The 15,376-nt window shown below is 46.9% G+C and overlaps 1 protein-coding gene across 7 annotated transcripts in view; it reads right to left on the bottom strand.

Moving 5' to 3' along the window:
* The window catches only part of Ctdp1 (CTD phosphatase subunit 1), a 54,563-nt gene that overhangs the window by 24,529 nt on the left and 14,658 nt on the right, over positions 1–15,376 (bottom strand). For 2 of the 7 annotated variants that reach the window (XM_050165015.1, XM_050165011.1), the window contains exons 6-10: positions 13,857–13,947; positions 11,778–11,944; positions 9,699–10,742; positions 7,790–7,931; positions 6,297–6,506 (exon numbers count right to left, since the gene is read on the bottom strand). In XM_050165015.1, coding sequence (XP_050020972.1) covers positions 6,297–6,506; positions 7,790–7,931; positions 9,699–10,742; positions 11,778–11,944; positions 13,857–13,947 — 1,654 coding nt within the window. Of the gene's footprint in view, positions 1–2,458; positions 2,620–6,296; positions 6,507–7,789; positions 7,932–9,698; positions 10,743–11,777; positions 11,945–13,856; positions 13,948–15,376 lie in introns of all 7 variants that reach the window. The other 5 variants (XM_050165017.1, XM_050165014.1, XM_050165016.1 and 2 more) reach the window with 4 other exon arrangements.

Raw genomic sequence — 15,376 nt, 5'->3', positions numbered from 1 at the left:
GCTCTTGTGAGTTTCCCCTTTACTTAATTTACAAAATTAAGTCTACTATGCTTCCTTCTCTTTAAGGGTGTCTAATGTTTCTACCACGTTTGAAGTGTAAGGAAAGACCTCTCTACTAAAGCTGAGTGTGGATCTTCCGAGGACAACACTGCCAAAGTCATGCCCAGCTCACAGCCAGGGCAAGAGGCCAGTTACTCCCAGAAGCCACCAGGAGAAAAAGTGTGACAGAGTCCTAAGAAGAGCACTCCCCTTATATTCCTTCTCAATCAGAAGCAACTTTGTGTTTAAAATAAAACGTGTATTAACAATAACTTAATGTTCTTTTGAAAATGAGTTGATAAATCAATCTTTAGACAATAACTTTTCTACTCTAGCCAAACAAGGCAAAGACCCCGTATTGCTTGTGCCGCCTTAATGCAGACAGGAGACAGGTAAGGAAGCCTACAGTCCATGCTGAGCAGCAGAAGAAGCACAGGAGAGAGGAGACTTGGTATCATTTTCTAGAAACACTAACACCTGTCCCCCACTCCAATATCATCTGTCAGGTAAGACAGAGGATAAACCAGACCCAAACCTGATTGAAAACAGATCATATTTTAGTATATGAAATAGAATAAAACACCAGAGAAATCTGAAGGTTGGGCTATCAGTAATAAACTTAAAAATGAAAACACAATTCACAACAAGAAAAGCTGATAAGTAGACTTCACAAAATTCACAAAGTGAAAACACTTAGTGCTCTATCAAAGGCCCAGTTGAAAGGTACAAAGACAACCATGGTGGACGGAGAAAGTGCTCACATAAGAGAAAACATACAAAGACTTACACATCACAGCAACCACCACACAATTCAGAGAGGACGGCAACAGCACGGTCGTTTCACCGAAGGGCAAGCATATTCAATAAATGCTCATAGCTCAGTGTCCCTCAGAGAGCCATGCTTGGCTTCTCCCTGGGCTCATGCTTCCAGATGGGACCCCTGTCATCTTAGTAAGTTCAGTCAGGCTGAGGGGTCCGCCTCTTCACATGGCCAGAGGAGACCTGTACCTCACCCTGCTTCAGACATGGAGCTAGGTGGGGTCAGATGGACATCACCTACAACAGGACACAGCCTGCTCTCAAGCCCCACATTTACTATCTCGAGTGTCATCGAGAAGTGCCTGCAGTTGTCCCTGACTTCACTCAGTGACAAGTCTGGGAGACTCCACTGTACTCTTAGCCACCAAGTACCAAGCAAAACTTACAACTTCACAGCCTGGGCGACAATGATCATCAAGGATAGTGCTCGGTGCTGTTGCCAAGCACCCTGTCACAATGGGTCTGCATAGAGTTCCAGGCCCAGGATGAGGCTAACTGCCACTCTCACGGAGGTAGAAGTTCAGCAGGCACAGGAGCCCCATGACAGACAAAGCAGGAGCTACATAGGCTGTAGATGGCTGGAACAGTGGGCCATTCCACTATACTGAGATGGGTCAGAGGACTCTCTACAACCAAGGATGTACAGTACATGTCTGGAATTGTGGTGGGTATGACTAAAAATAAAATCACCAGGTGCCGACCCCAGCATGGAGAGCTGAAGCAGAGCACAATTACTTGGTCAAGGGCTCAGCATACGAGACTCAGCAGAAAGGAAGGCAAGTTCAACAAGGATGGAAGAAGTCAAAGGGGAGTACTCTACAAGGTGGGGCTAGGAAAACACACTAGATTTCTCCACTCAGCAAAGAAGAGCTCCCTGCAGAGTGGGTCTGATCAAAGTGGGACCAAGTCCCTCAGCTACATTCCTTAGTGGACACAAACACCACAAGGAGAGCACTCTTCTGTGTTTGGATGCTCCTGCCCCTCAGACATCTAGTTCTCTGGTGCAGGCATACAAGCAGGGAAGAAGAAGGGGCAGGGCCTCCATGTTTCCGTATGTACACTGGTCAGAATCATGAATAAGTATTTCCGACATCTGTTGACCTCGTGGCGCTTAAGGTTCCCTGTGCATTCAAGTGTGGACAGCAGGAGTATGGCACTTGCCTGGTTACCCGGCAGCCTCCAAAGTGAACTATGCTGAGAAGACGTGTCAGTGTGAGCATACAAAGCCACTTTCCATTAAGTTTCTACAACCAATACAGTTGATGACTCCTTACTACCCTCTAATGTACCAGGATAAGTTGGCACAGGGTACACAAGACACCTCCAGGTTCAAAAGAAGACATCACCAAAACAGTCACCTCCCAGGATGCACTGCCAGAGGCCAGCTCCTGGAGCTGTATGAGGGTGACTTCACATTTTAGAACTCGTTTTCTCTGTGGTCGTATTAAAAGCTTTATTGAGGCTCAGCCTACCATATTCAAATTATTTTTCAGACAACAATTACTTTTCACTTGTCTTGGATATCCCTAATCTACTGACACACAGTTCAAACAAAGCCAGATAATTTAAAAAACAATATTGTACCTAACACTGTACTCACCTTAAGACAAGGTGCCTTTGCTTTTTAGTTAAGGAAAACTAAATGAGAGGCTGAGTTGGTTTCCGCAGCGTGGAAAGCAGACTGCACAGGTGTTGCGCAGGTGCACACCAGCACATACTGACTTTGCGGCTGCTTTAAATTCTGGAAGCACTGCTGTCCAACTGCAATTTAGAAACTGAATTTCAGAAATAGCCTTCAATCACAGTTCCTTTTTGCCCCTTATCAGGTTATAATAATACTGCAGAACAGACAGCAACAGAAATGTGGACCCCTTGACCACCGAGACTTTGTGCTCAGGGGGAAATCTTAGGGTGTTCCCAGTTCCTGACACAAAAGTCAAAACCTTGGCGTGTCCATCAAGTGTGAGATAGCTTCAGAACAGGGCTGATCCCTAGAAAGATTGAGACCTGGAACTTCAAACCCAACCCCAACCTCTGACCTCCAGAGTCAATCACTTAGGACCAGTGATTAACCTTCTATATGATGTAAAGTGTCCTCTACAAAACCTCCAGAGGGTGGGTACATAGAGCTTTTCTGAATCTTGCCTGAGTTCTCCATCTTTTTAGCCCTTTCCTATACTCATATCTGCCTCTCTGGGCTGACCATGACATAATCCCACCCCAGCACAATCCCACCCCAGATATTGTTGGCGAGAGGATCTAGAAGGACTCAGAGCTCCAGAATAAAGAGGTAGTCTGTAGTCACCAGGCTCCTTCTGGGCCTCTCTCGGCATTGCTTCTCAAATCCTGGATGCTGTGGCGGCCTCAACTCTGCACTGTGTCTCTTCAGCTCAGAAGGGTACAGGCGCCCCTGAGAAGAACCCAGTGTGGATGCAGCCATAGCCCACCTGGTCACTGGGGCTGCTCTCAACACCATCGCTTGTTCCATGTGACAGCTTTAGATTATCAGCAAGAAAGAAATCTGAGTTCCAAGTCCTGTGTCCCACTCCATTGTCCTCAGCTACTGCTTTGACTTCTAGGACACAGTTCCTAAAGTAGAACCTGGGTCAAAGGGCACACACTCTTAGTAAACACTGCCAGAGCCCAGCCAAATACTGAGTACACTCAGACATCCTCAGCGAGACACAAGCACACTTCACGCTGGAGTGGACAGGCAGCACTGGAATGAAACCTTTGTACTTAGTGCTGTGTGGAGGCTAGTGTTCACTGTACACCCCCAACTCCTACAAGCTCAATGCTAATCTCTCTTCATTGCCACAGAGTATCCTCCTGAGATCACCTAGGTACACATGCACTGACCACCTGGGCTCCAGGTATCTAGCTCAGCCCTGAGACCACATCTGCCCTGACCTCCAACTGAGTGTACCTGTGTACCACGTAAAGGACGTGCACATTCCTACAGCCAACAAGTTCCACGCCACCTCACCTGGGGTTGAGCTTTTGGTTCCACGTGTCTTTCCTTTTTTTGTTCTTGTTTTGTACCATGTGATTTTACCTATTCTGTTCTAGTACACTTCCTGCCATGGAGCTTTACTAGAAGACTCTTTACAACATCCCACCTTCCACACGAGTGCCTGGTGCCTGTGCCCTCTGGCTTCTCCTCCACCATGCTGTGTCACAGAAGCAGAAAGCAGTGAGATGCAGATACGAGTGGGGAACAGAGGTATCGCTGCTGCCCATATGGGGTAACAGCATCCTTTCACGCTTTGATGTGATATATGTATGATGGGGGCCAGAGGTTGATATCATGTGTCTCCTCAATCACCCTCTACTTTACATATCTGAGATAAGGCCTCTACCTGATTCAGCTGGGCTGGGTCATGCCTGTCTCCACCTGCCCAGCAGCAGGACTGCAGATGCACACCACTGAGGCCAGCATTTATGTAGGTCCTAGGAGTACAAACCCCACACCAGCTGTGCCCTTGCACATTCATCCTCTTTATTCTTGAACCAAGACCTCAAGAATGAGGACAGCCTAAAGGACACTTTGGCAAGAGTAACTGTTTCACCTTAGGACAGTAAATACATGCAGTGCTCTGAACCAAATGCAGACTTCTCATACAAACAAATTATTCGGGATCATGTATGTGACTGCAACCTCATACCCGCTAGGCTCCGTATAACAGCCAAGCTTGGCTGTGGCTATGGCAGGAGATGCCGAAACTTCTGCTGTCCCTGTGTTCTGGAACCAGGTGACACTTCAGCATATGGAGAATTTGCCACATGGTATTAATCACAACAGAATCTGAAAGGAGGCTCAGACTGAACTGTGAAAATGTCAAGAAAAACAATGTATAGTGAATCTCCACTGAATTTAATTTCATAGACAGTGAATAAATGTCTGAGCCATAGGTGCCCGCTACAGAGGAAAATCCCTGGTACCACACCACACAAACAATGAGGTCATGCCCAGGGAGGGAAGCAGTAGCAGGACAGCAATAATCAAAGCAGCTCTCATGTAAGCACATAGGGGGCTTCCTAAGTTTTTACTTGACTAACCTTCTCAAGACAAACCAACCCTTTATACCCCTTCTCAAAGGAAGAATCCAGCACAGAAATGGAGGGAAAGGACATAAAAGGCCGTTGGTTGAAATGTACTCTACTAGTGAGCCCACACCCACAGAGAGGCTAGGCTCCCTTCACAAAGCTCCTGCTGGCCATTAGCATCCCAGGACAGCTAATGGATGTGTCCAGCACAAACATCTCACTAGAGCATACAAATCTACTCTTCTGGGTATCAGGGCAAACTGCAGCATGTTTTTGCAAAACAGCTGCTATGCTGTTCCACAGTTAAAAATATTCATAACCCTGAACTCAGACACCCGACTCTGGTAACGTGATGGTATAGACTAGAAGCAGCAGCAAGTGGACACATTCCAGCACGTAAGTAACTAATTAGAAGAAAACAAGTTTTAGTAATGATGACACTTTTTGCTTTGCAAAGCAGCAGGTGCATCAGAGGTGCACCGAGGAAGCGGAGAGTGCCACTGCACACCAGTCCTGAATGAGTATCTAGGCTTTTTTGTTTGTACCAATCCTGCTTCCTATTGCCGTGTGTCACTGAGGTTGGGCCACACAGGACTAAGTTCTTGCTCAGCCCTAAAACTACTCTGCTGAAAACGTGCAAACTGCTCAGGCCTTCAGGGCCCACTGCAATCAGAGCAGAACAAACACCATTATAGTTCTGGGCTGTTGATTGCATAGGGCAACTACCAGAGATGATCTCAGGGCTTCTGGAGAAGCACAAAGGAATGGGCAGGTGATGGCATACCTACTGCAAGCTGCACACTGTATCTACTGCCCCAAACCTCCAGGCTTCTTATTTAAACAAGCAGGATGTGCTTCAGCTATATGCGGGCAGCCTGAGGGGTTCACAAGGATGGAAGTGACTAAGAATGCACAGAGAAAGCAGAGGGTAATAAGGGTCTGTCATGTGTGGGGAACCACCAACCCAGCCAACACATGACATTTAGTCTGCTGAGTGTTCTCACACACCCTTCTGATGAAGTGTTTTCTCTCAGTATGTGGAAGAGTCCAGGCGTCCAAGACTGCCTGGCCACAGGACAGATCTGGGAGGGAGGTCAGAGCACCTGCTGGACCCTCCTCTGATTGGTACCCAGGATACTCTTGAGTTCCCTGCCAGCACTGAGCACTGTGTAGAGCCACATGACTCATAAAGGATAAAGGCGTTCTTTGCACTGGAAATTGCCATTGTCAGACAGGTAGCCCAACACAAACTCGGGACTGAACAAAGCCTCAAATGTCACTTGTCCGCACTGTGGTCCAGTATAACCATTGTAACAGGTTCAAAAACTAAAGCTTAACATTTTAGATACCTATGTTCTCAGCAAAGGAAGTTGACATGTGCCACAACATACCTGAAGGAGGAAGGCTCTCCGTGGATTAGAGGGGCACTAGAGGGAGCTGGTGCAGGACCCTGGGTGCCCATTCGAATGAGCTTGCCTGTGCTGGAGTCATAGATCCGAACTTCAGGGCCAGGATGGGCCTTGGAATGGATGGGTGTTGGGTGGAACAAGGCTGTGGGGAGCACATTCTGCCTGTCTGGAAAGGCTGCAGGGCTGTTATCCCTGTGGGTGAGAGCAAGGGCCATCAACAGTATTGTCAATAATACATGGCCCAGGGACATAGATCAAAGAGAGGCACAATGATTGTAAGGATGTGGCTACGAGAATGTAGCAATATGTACCACAGACAACCAGAAACTACTGACTAGGCTCCAGATGAAATGCCTCTTCAATTCTCAACTGAATGCTTAAGATGGAAGATCTGCAACTCAAAATTCTAGAACATAACTATGTGTAAAAAACAACGAGCAGGACCCGCCTGGAAGCTTTACCTCAGCAAGACAACGTCAGTTCTTTGTGCTTCACGCTTGATATTTGCTCGAGCTGATAATGACCAGGATACTCTCAAAGGAAACTGACTGCCACGTGCCTCCAACAACCAAGTTTCTCATTACAAATACATTTGTTCCATTTTCCATATACCTCCCTCTTGGAGTAATTCTGCAGACTGGCTCCATGGCCCTCATGCACCACCCTTCCTCTGGTTTCTTTATGTAACTGTTTGACAATATCAACCCTGCAGAAATCTCTGCAAACCAGAATATACTCCTGAATCCCACACTGAATTGTACTAAAAGAAAACCCAGATGTGAAGCGTCTCTGGATGGTTACAGCTGCTCATCTTTGAGTTCACAGAGGAAGAAGGAGTTGAAAGTCACACTGCAGAGGTCAAGGCCAGGGTGGACAGAACAGACACCTCTCAGGAGCACTGCAGCCTTGGAAGTTGGGTGGCATTTGTAACGGTTAATAATGCCTACTTTGACAGGTCTACAACCATCAAGAAGACTCTTGCCATGCCTGCGAAGGATTATTCTGATTAAGTTAACCAAGGAGAAGACTCACCCTAAAAGAATGTGGGGCGCCATCTCGGGATTCTCTGGGCTTAGGTCCTATCTGAATGGGAAAGGAGAAAGCTAGCTGAGCGCCAACATCTACCATCCTTTCTTTCTAAATGCTCAAACAGCATGGCTAGCTGCCTCAAGCTCCTGCACCCAGATCCTGCCTTTAAACTGTTTGTCAGGGTTCTGTGTCACAGCAGCGGGACAGTAACCAGCATGTCCTGTGAATCTGGAAACCCTGCAGCACCAAGGCTCTCCTCACTGTCTCCAGCCAGAACTCACTTTCCACCTCAAACACTGCTGGATATGAAGTAGAATGGAGTCCACAGAACCTCCTGACCCCGCTTGGGAAGATCATGGGGCCACACGTAGATGTCTGTTTGTGGCTGGATACTTCGGGAAGAAAGGCAGTGTGGAACACGGTGATATGGATGGGAAGGAACCTACCTGTGGGCTCGGGCATCGTCGTCTGTGAGTGGGAAGAGCTGCTCCTCAACCTTGTCCCAGCGCTCCAGGCAGCTCCAAAGCCAGTCAGGGTTGACCACATGGAGGTGCTTACACTCCTGTGCCTGGCGCACCTTCTCTGTGCCTGCAGAGACAACATGTCAGACTGCCTGCCCTGGTATACCAGTGTGGGGGTTACATATCCTTAAAATGGAGCTGAATACCAGGCTTACAAGTATCCTCACCACTGGGAATTAGAACCTCTGCCAACAGGATTTTTGTACCTAAACTTTCTACTCCTCAAGTTATCCTTGCAGACAGCCAGGGCCCTGCCCTCCAGGCCTGTCTATTACCTGGGCTCTGGTACCACCCACGACAAGAGATCTATCAGGAGGCCATGCCAACTCTCCCTACACCAAGGCATCCTACCACTTCAACTCGAAGGCTTCCTTAACCAGCCTGGCGCCGGCATGTCCCCTGCCTATTTATTTATTTTTTTGGTCCTTCCTGTGCCAAGGGCCCCCTGCAGGCTCCTGATCACCCACCTAGTGCTTCCTCATTCTGTCTCCAGCTGATCCTGCCCTGTCCTGGTATATTACAGCTGTTCTGTACACAGCTCAGTGACCCTATGCTGTAAGGTGGTCAACTGAGCCTCTGGCTAACTGTGTCTTCAAGAAAGCCATTCTCTTCAAAGGAAAAGGTAGGATAAGGACATGTCTGTCACATCTCACATTGCCCCTATGGCTGAAGTCTCCACAGAGAAGAGAGCTTCAGAATCAGGCAAAACAGAGATGTAAACCAAGTACTGGACAGTCCCTACACAAGCAGGTGCACACACAGACACAACCCAAGGAGGGACCTGACTTCTGCTCTCAATACTTTGGAAGAATGACCCTTTTTGTTCCTGAGGAAGGCTGATGGCGACATTCTTTCCTCAGAAGATGTTGCTGGGGCCAGAAAGCTTGTCTGATCCCCACTAATCTGTGGTAACTGCTCTACAGAGCAAATGACAGCATGGTCAGAAGCCAGAGGCAAATGAGACTGTAAGCTTCAGGGAGACTCTGGGAATGAGCCACCTTGACAGCCATGCGGAACACGCCCTAACTCACCGACTGTTGTTGAACATGGAGTGCTTAGAGAATGTGGGCAATCTTAAGTAAGGAAAAGTCAAGCTGCTTATGAAGACTATTTAAAATAGTAATTGGTTGTTTTTCTTTAAGCTTTTCTCAGATCAACATCCATTACCGTGTTATACAAAGCACATTACGTGACTACGATTCTAGGGACTCACGACAGGTGAAATGTGCACAGGGAAAAAAACAAACAAAAACCCACCCTTTACCCAAGTCGATTATCAACCTTGCACGTGTGTTTTTAAGTGTGTCTCTGTGTGTGCAGGTGCCACACACAAATGCAGAGGTCAGAGGACATCTTTGGAAATTTTACCCAAATTCGATTATCAACCCTGAGTGTTTGTGTAAGTGTGTCTGTGTAATGTGGAGGCTAGAGGACAACCTTGGATGTTGTTTTTTTTTTTGCCCTGAGATAGAGTCTTCGTTGTCTGCTTACACCAGGGTATTTTACTCACAAGCTTCTGGGATTCTCTTGTGTCTGTCACTATATCATACTGTATCATACATACATGATACATAAACATATACACTGAGCCTGGCTTTACATGGCTTCTGGATATCCCAACTCAGATCCTAATACCTGTGTGACAAACACTTCATCTACTCATTTGTCCCCCTAGCCGGTCACCTTGTCTTTAAAATGTCATGATTATAAAGAGCATTCCATTATGATCTAGTCTCGAAAAGAGAACACGCCAAAGCACAGAAGGTGTATGCCCACCCGGGAGCACTGTTGGTTGTATGGTCCTACCCATAGGATCAGGGATGGTGACACATACCAGCTCGCGCTGCAATGAGGTGAGTGGCCCTGTCTGGGGAATCAGGGCTTAGCACCAGTTGAGTGAGGACCTTGGCTCCCAGGGCTGTGGCATGATAGTGCTCACGAGTCTTCTCCACAGGGAAGTTTGTTGGGTGCAGCCCACTGAAGATCACAGTCACATCTGCCAGCACCTTGCTCTTGAGCTCTGGCACAATTTTCCGTATATCTGGAGCTTCCTCAAGCTCCTTCTTGAGGTATCTGTCATACTTTGTGTAATAGTCAGTGTGGACTCGGACCAGGATCTCCTCAAGGTGTATCAAATGGTCATCATCATCTGTGTCCTCTTCCTCCTCCTCCCCCACACTCTGGTCCAGGGACTCGCCCGCAGTCACACCTGACTGCTCACTGTTCTGTGACTCTGTTTCAGCCTCCTTCCGGTCCACACAGCCATTCCCCAGGCCACAGAGACTGTCCCGTTCACCCTCCTCCTGTGTATCCAGGTCTGATGCTTTGTCATGTGGATGAGTGCTAGGCCCAGACTCTCCCAAAGGGCTTGCTGCAGGTCTCCCCCCACTTGTCCCAGGGGGACCCCCTTGCAGTGGAACTTTGGTTCTGTCCTGGGTGGCTGGAGACTTCCGGCCGCTTTTCTCCTCACTCTCCCCGTCGGAAGCAGAGGACTTCCGGCCGTCTGACTTGCTGCTCTCGCTGCTCTCACTGTCACTGGACAGGTCAAAGTCCAAGTCCTGGGCGGAGTCTCCCTGAGTGGGCTGCGCCCCTGGTGTGGTCCGACTATCCCATTCACAAGACATGGGGAGCTCTGACGCTTCTGTCAGCTCCTGGCCACCAGGGCTGCTGGCAGGAGAGGACCGGGTGAGGGACCAGGTATCCTTCTCATCCGCTTTACTGGGAAAAGCTCCTGGTACAACCTCGCCACCGTTGAGCTCCCGGGAGGCCTTCCCAAGGCCATTGCTCTGCTCCAGCCCAGGAGCAGGTTTACCTTCCTCAGGACCCTTCACCGACAGAGCTTGTTCCAAGAAGCCAGCTCCTTTAGAAGAATGATTTACTAAGTATGCACACAAAAGGAAAAGCCGCTGCTACTTAATGGTAATGACTTTCAAAACTGAACCATACCTTCTCCAGGACAGTCTAGATTGCCCACCCTCTAGCTGAGGTCTCAGAAGTTTCTGATCCAACAACTGGACAAAATCAGTAGCTCAGGTCTGTGGCCATGCACAAACCTTCTGACTTTATAGCCCATGTGGGCGTGGTCTTCCAAATCAATGCCCTCCTCTACAAGGCCCTAAAACAGAATTTTTACCTTCTTTTTCTATTTCAGAGACTATAAAAGTAATGGCATGCCTTTAAACATTTTGTTTCAAAACTGAAATTCATCATAAAAATTTAAAACCAAACTTTTAAATTGAGTTTGGTGATGCACACCTGTAATCCCTATATTCGGTTTGAGGGAGAGGGTCTGAGCTACATAAAAAGACTATGTCCCAAAAAAAAAAAAAAAGGAAGGAAGGCTAATGTAAATTTCCTTTGGACACGCTGGTTTACATGTGCCTAACAGTTTCTACGCAGGAAACCAACCAAGCAATACAGCGAGTCAAGTCCCGGCTTGGGCCTGTCTTACAAGGGGAACAACTGTATCCCACAAGAGGTGCGGGGCATTTCCTCTGTGAGATATATAACCCACAGGTTGTGTTGTTCAAGGAAACCTGGGATGAAGCACGGCAGCACCACAGCTGGATACTCAGACAGCATCTTTAATTTTACTCAGTCAGCAAAAACTTAGAACAGTGCGTATGGTACCTCCTGCTGCGCCTCCACTTCCTCCTCCAGAACTGGGGGCTGAACCCAGGGCCTTGTGGAAGGAAGCAGTATACCATGGAACTGTATCATCAGCCCTACTGTGATTTTTAAATATCCCACTTTTCATTACATAAATCCAATTGCCACAGGAAAATTGAAATACAAATAAAAAGCAAAAAAAGAATAAAGTAAATACTGAATGTGTAAGTCTTTATAGAAATAAAAAGTAAGAGATAAACATTTATCAAAATACTAATTTCACACTGAGAAGAAGAGCACCCACCTTTTTTTCTTGTCTGAGATTCCCGGGCCCCAGGGGGTGCATTCACATCTCCTGTGCCAGGAAAGTAGACATACTTCTTCACAGTTATGAGGTTAGGGGCAAACTTCCAGACATCTTCCCGGTCATCGATAATGCAAACCATTGAGTCTCCACAGGGAAAGAGGTTTCTACAAGCAAAACCACAGTTTACAATAATCTTTTGTTCTGCTAAAAAGAACAGTTTACGACTCTTGACTATATTAACAGCAGACAGCAGACGCCTTAAGAAGCAAGCTATAACAGGGTCTTTTGCTTATGTCACAATTTAAACTTTTCTTCTGTCCAGAGAAGGTAACATTAAAATATTTTTTCTTTCACTGTTAGGGCTCCTCCATAAAAAAAACTTTAAAAAATGGTAAATTCTTCAGTCACAGGTCAGAACACAATTCTGAAAAATCAGTTCTTGTAAGCCAGTAGGTCAGACCACATTCACAAACACAGCCAGGGTATAGAGCCAACAGTTCACCTGGCACCCCTAGAGTGGCCCTCCAGCTGTCGCTGAGCACAGCACAGATGGCAGCGTGCTGTCCAGGTGATGCACTGGAGTCTAGCAACCGTCCCTGCAGAAGCTTTGCAGGCTGATGAGTCACCAATGATAGCCCCTGTTTTCAGCTTGCTCCCTGTATGCTAGCAAAAGGGAGGTCTTGTTCCACCTAAACACCCCACATTCTCTTCCAGCTAATAACAACTCGCAGGGCTTTCTCTCTGGACATCTCCATGTGAAAATGAAACTTTAGAAGAGGATGCCTGCATCAGCCACACCCCTTCACCTGGCACACAAAACTGTCATGGCCCAGGTGGAAAGAAACCCACTACAGAAACAAACGCCACCTGATACATAAGAATGGCAGACACAGCCCTTTCTTGGTAGAAATGGGAAATTATCTTGAGCAAAGTGAAAATTTCATATATAACACTGCTTTCTAAGGAGGACTGAGGTGGTGCTAGCCCTGTCACAAAAGCTTAGAGATGACAGGAAACAAGTAAAGAGAACACAAAAGGAAACAGGGAAGACACCACACTTCGGCTATTTAACTTGGGTTCTGCATACTAGTGGAATGAATAACCAGGCAAATTCCTATGAAATTATAACTCTGAGATGCTGGTACTGGTGTCCTCATCCTTCAACTCAGAAAGCCATGTGAAAAAACTGTGACATTCTAACAGCTGCTGGGGTCACACTGCTGCTTCCTGTAGGCCCCTCACTTTTTCTAGGCTACTTTGCCTTATTTCCAAACCTGCACCTTTGCGGTCACTGCTTCCTGTCTTTGCAATACTGAGCTCTAGCCAGGCCTCTACATAGGCCCGAAATTCAAGGTCTATTCTCCTAGGCCAGTGGTGAAGGGAGACATGGAAGGCAGAGAGACGGGTGAGAGGCCAAGAGCAAGCCAACACGCAGGGGAAGATGGCCACCACACCACTTCTGACAGCAACAAAAGCCACCAGAGTAATTGCGTAACTATGGTGCAGAGGAGGGAATAGGACTGGAGGGTTCGGGACTGGGTACCGTACGGGTCTATGGTAGTTTGAATGAGAAGACTCCATAAAATCACATATTATATTTGAATGTTTAGGTCCTAGTTGGTGAACTGTCTGGGGGAGGATTAGAAAGTATGGCCTTATTGGAGGAGGTATGTCACTGGGGGTGGGCTTTGAGGATTCAAAAATCCAGACCCAGGCCCAGCTTCACTGTGGATCAGATGTGAGTTCTCAGCTAGTACTCCAACACCATGCCACCTGCTGTCATGTTCCCCACAATATGATCAGGGACTAATCCTCTGAAGCTGAGTCCCAAAGTTTAATTTTCCTTCCTTTCCTTCTTTCTTTCTCTTCCCCAAGACAGAATTTCTCTGTGTACACCTGGCTGTACTCCAGCTAGCTCTGTAGACCAGGCTGGCCTCAACTAAGAGATCCACCTGCCTCTGCCACCTGAGGGTTGGGATTAAAGGCGTGCACCACCACTGCCTAGCTCAAAATTCAAATTTTAAAGAGGAAGCCGAATAGTAAACTGTCCCCATAGTAATTCAGCCAAATACGTACCTAAGGTTTCCTGTTTTAGAAAACGGGTCAATACATTCATCTCTAGACAATATTCGATGAGAAAAAAGCTTCTTCTCAGGGTCCAAAAAACCTGTAAATAGAAAGGACAAAGATCATGCTGTGCACACAGCACTCCACACTGTGACCAGTACAGCTGAGACCTGCTCTTCTCTTACACACACATTTGCTGTCTACAGTAACATTAACTTGAAGCAATCTGTAATGCGCAATTGTGCTACATTCAGCACAGGAGAAGCACGATCCCAGTATTCCCTTAAAGATACTGCCCTAATGATCTCATTGCTTCTCACTAGACCCCACTTCCTACAGGCTGAACTACCTCCCACTAATGTCGCTAGTGTTCACAGTCACACCGATGTGCACCGTGCAGCACACTAAAGACTTAGGACCCGCAGGTATAACCGCCATTAGAGTTCATACCCTGTGCACAGTTGTGCTCAGGCTCTGGCTTGCAGTGTTCCTGGGAGAATTTGACACTTGTGTTTTCAAAGATACTGTCTACAATTTTATTTGATATTGCTGTGTGATTCTGTCCAACATGCTTCAGGTGTACTAGATACTGGACTTCTTCCCTAGAGTCACCGCTAGAAATAGGATAGTTGCCTAAGGCTTCAAGCGCTTGCCCAGCACAGGAAGACTCACAGTAGCAGGCTTGGTTTTTGGCAGCCCTAGAGGCCAGGGCTGTTAGCTGGCTCCTATGTGTGGCACTGTCAATAGCACCATCAGTACAGACACCATCAAAGCAGCAGGCAGCCACACTCTCCTGCTTCATTCTGCTCTTAGCTTCATCACTGGGGCTTTATTGATAGTATCACAGTGACTGAGTGTCAAAAGGACTAATGAGCATGTGACCCAGGTGAAACCCAGGATGTGACTTTGCTTAAGCAAATGTCCTCTTCCTCAGTACTGACATAGTCAGTCTCTAATCCTCCTTCATTCTGGTCCTTGCTGTGTCCATATGGTCTGATCAATAAAACATCTACAAGGAGTGGCTCTAGCCCAGTGGTTCTCAACCTTCCGAATGCTGTGACCTTTTAATAAGGTTCCTTAGGTTGTGGTGATCCCCAACTATAAACTGGTTACATGGCTACTTCATAACTGTAATTTTGCTACTGTTATGAACAGTGATGTAAATATCTGATATGCAGGATATCTAAGATGTGACCCCTGTGAAAGGTTCTTCCACCCCCAAAGGGGTTTCGACCCTCAGGTTGAGAACCACTGCTCTACTGTCCTAAATAACTATGATGAGATCTAAAAGAGCCCTGAATAAGAAATACTGACGTTGCTACTATTTAGACAGGAGGCACAGCTGCTGAGGTGCTCACCCACAGGAGCCAATCCAGAGCAAGAAAAGTTTATTCATGTTGAATGCTCAGTGGACATTTTTCTTATGAAGAAAGAGCAAAATGAATGCAACTATTCAAAAAGAAATAGATTACTAGGTAGTTATGTGATACAGATTTATTAACAACCACAAGGATGTAAGAATCTTATGT

The sequence above is a fragment of the Alexandromys fortis genome, unplaced genomic scaffold, assembly GCF_014885135.2.
Source record: "Alexandromys fortis isolate MF-2015 unplaced genomic scaffold, M_Fortis_MF-2015_v1.1 scaffold_160, whole genome shotgun sequence".
Lineage (NCBI taxonomy): Eukaryota > Metazoa > Chordata > Mammalia > Rodentia > Cricetidae > Alexandromys > Alexandromys fortis.
This window is presented reverse-complemented; position numbering and strand designations above follow the sequence as displayed.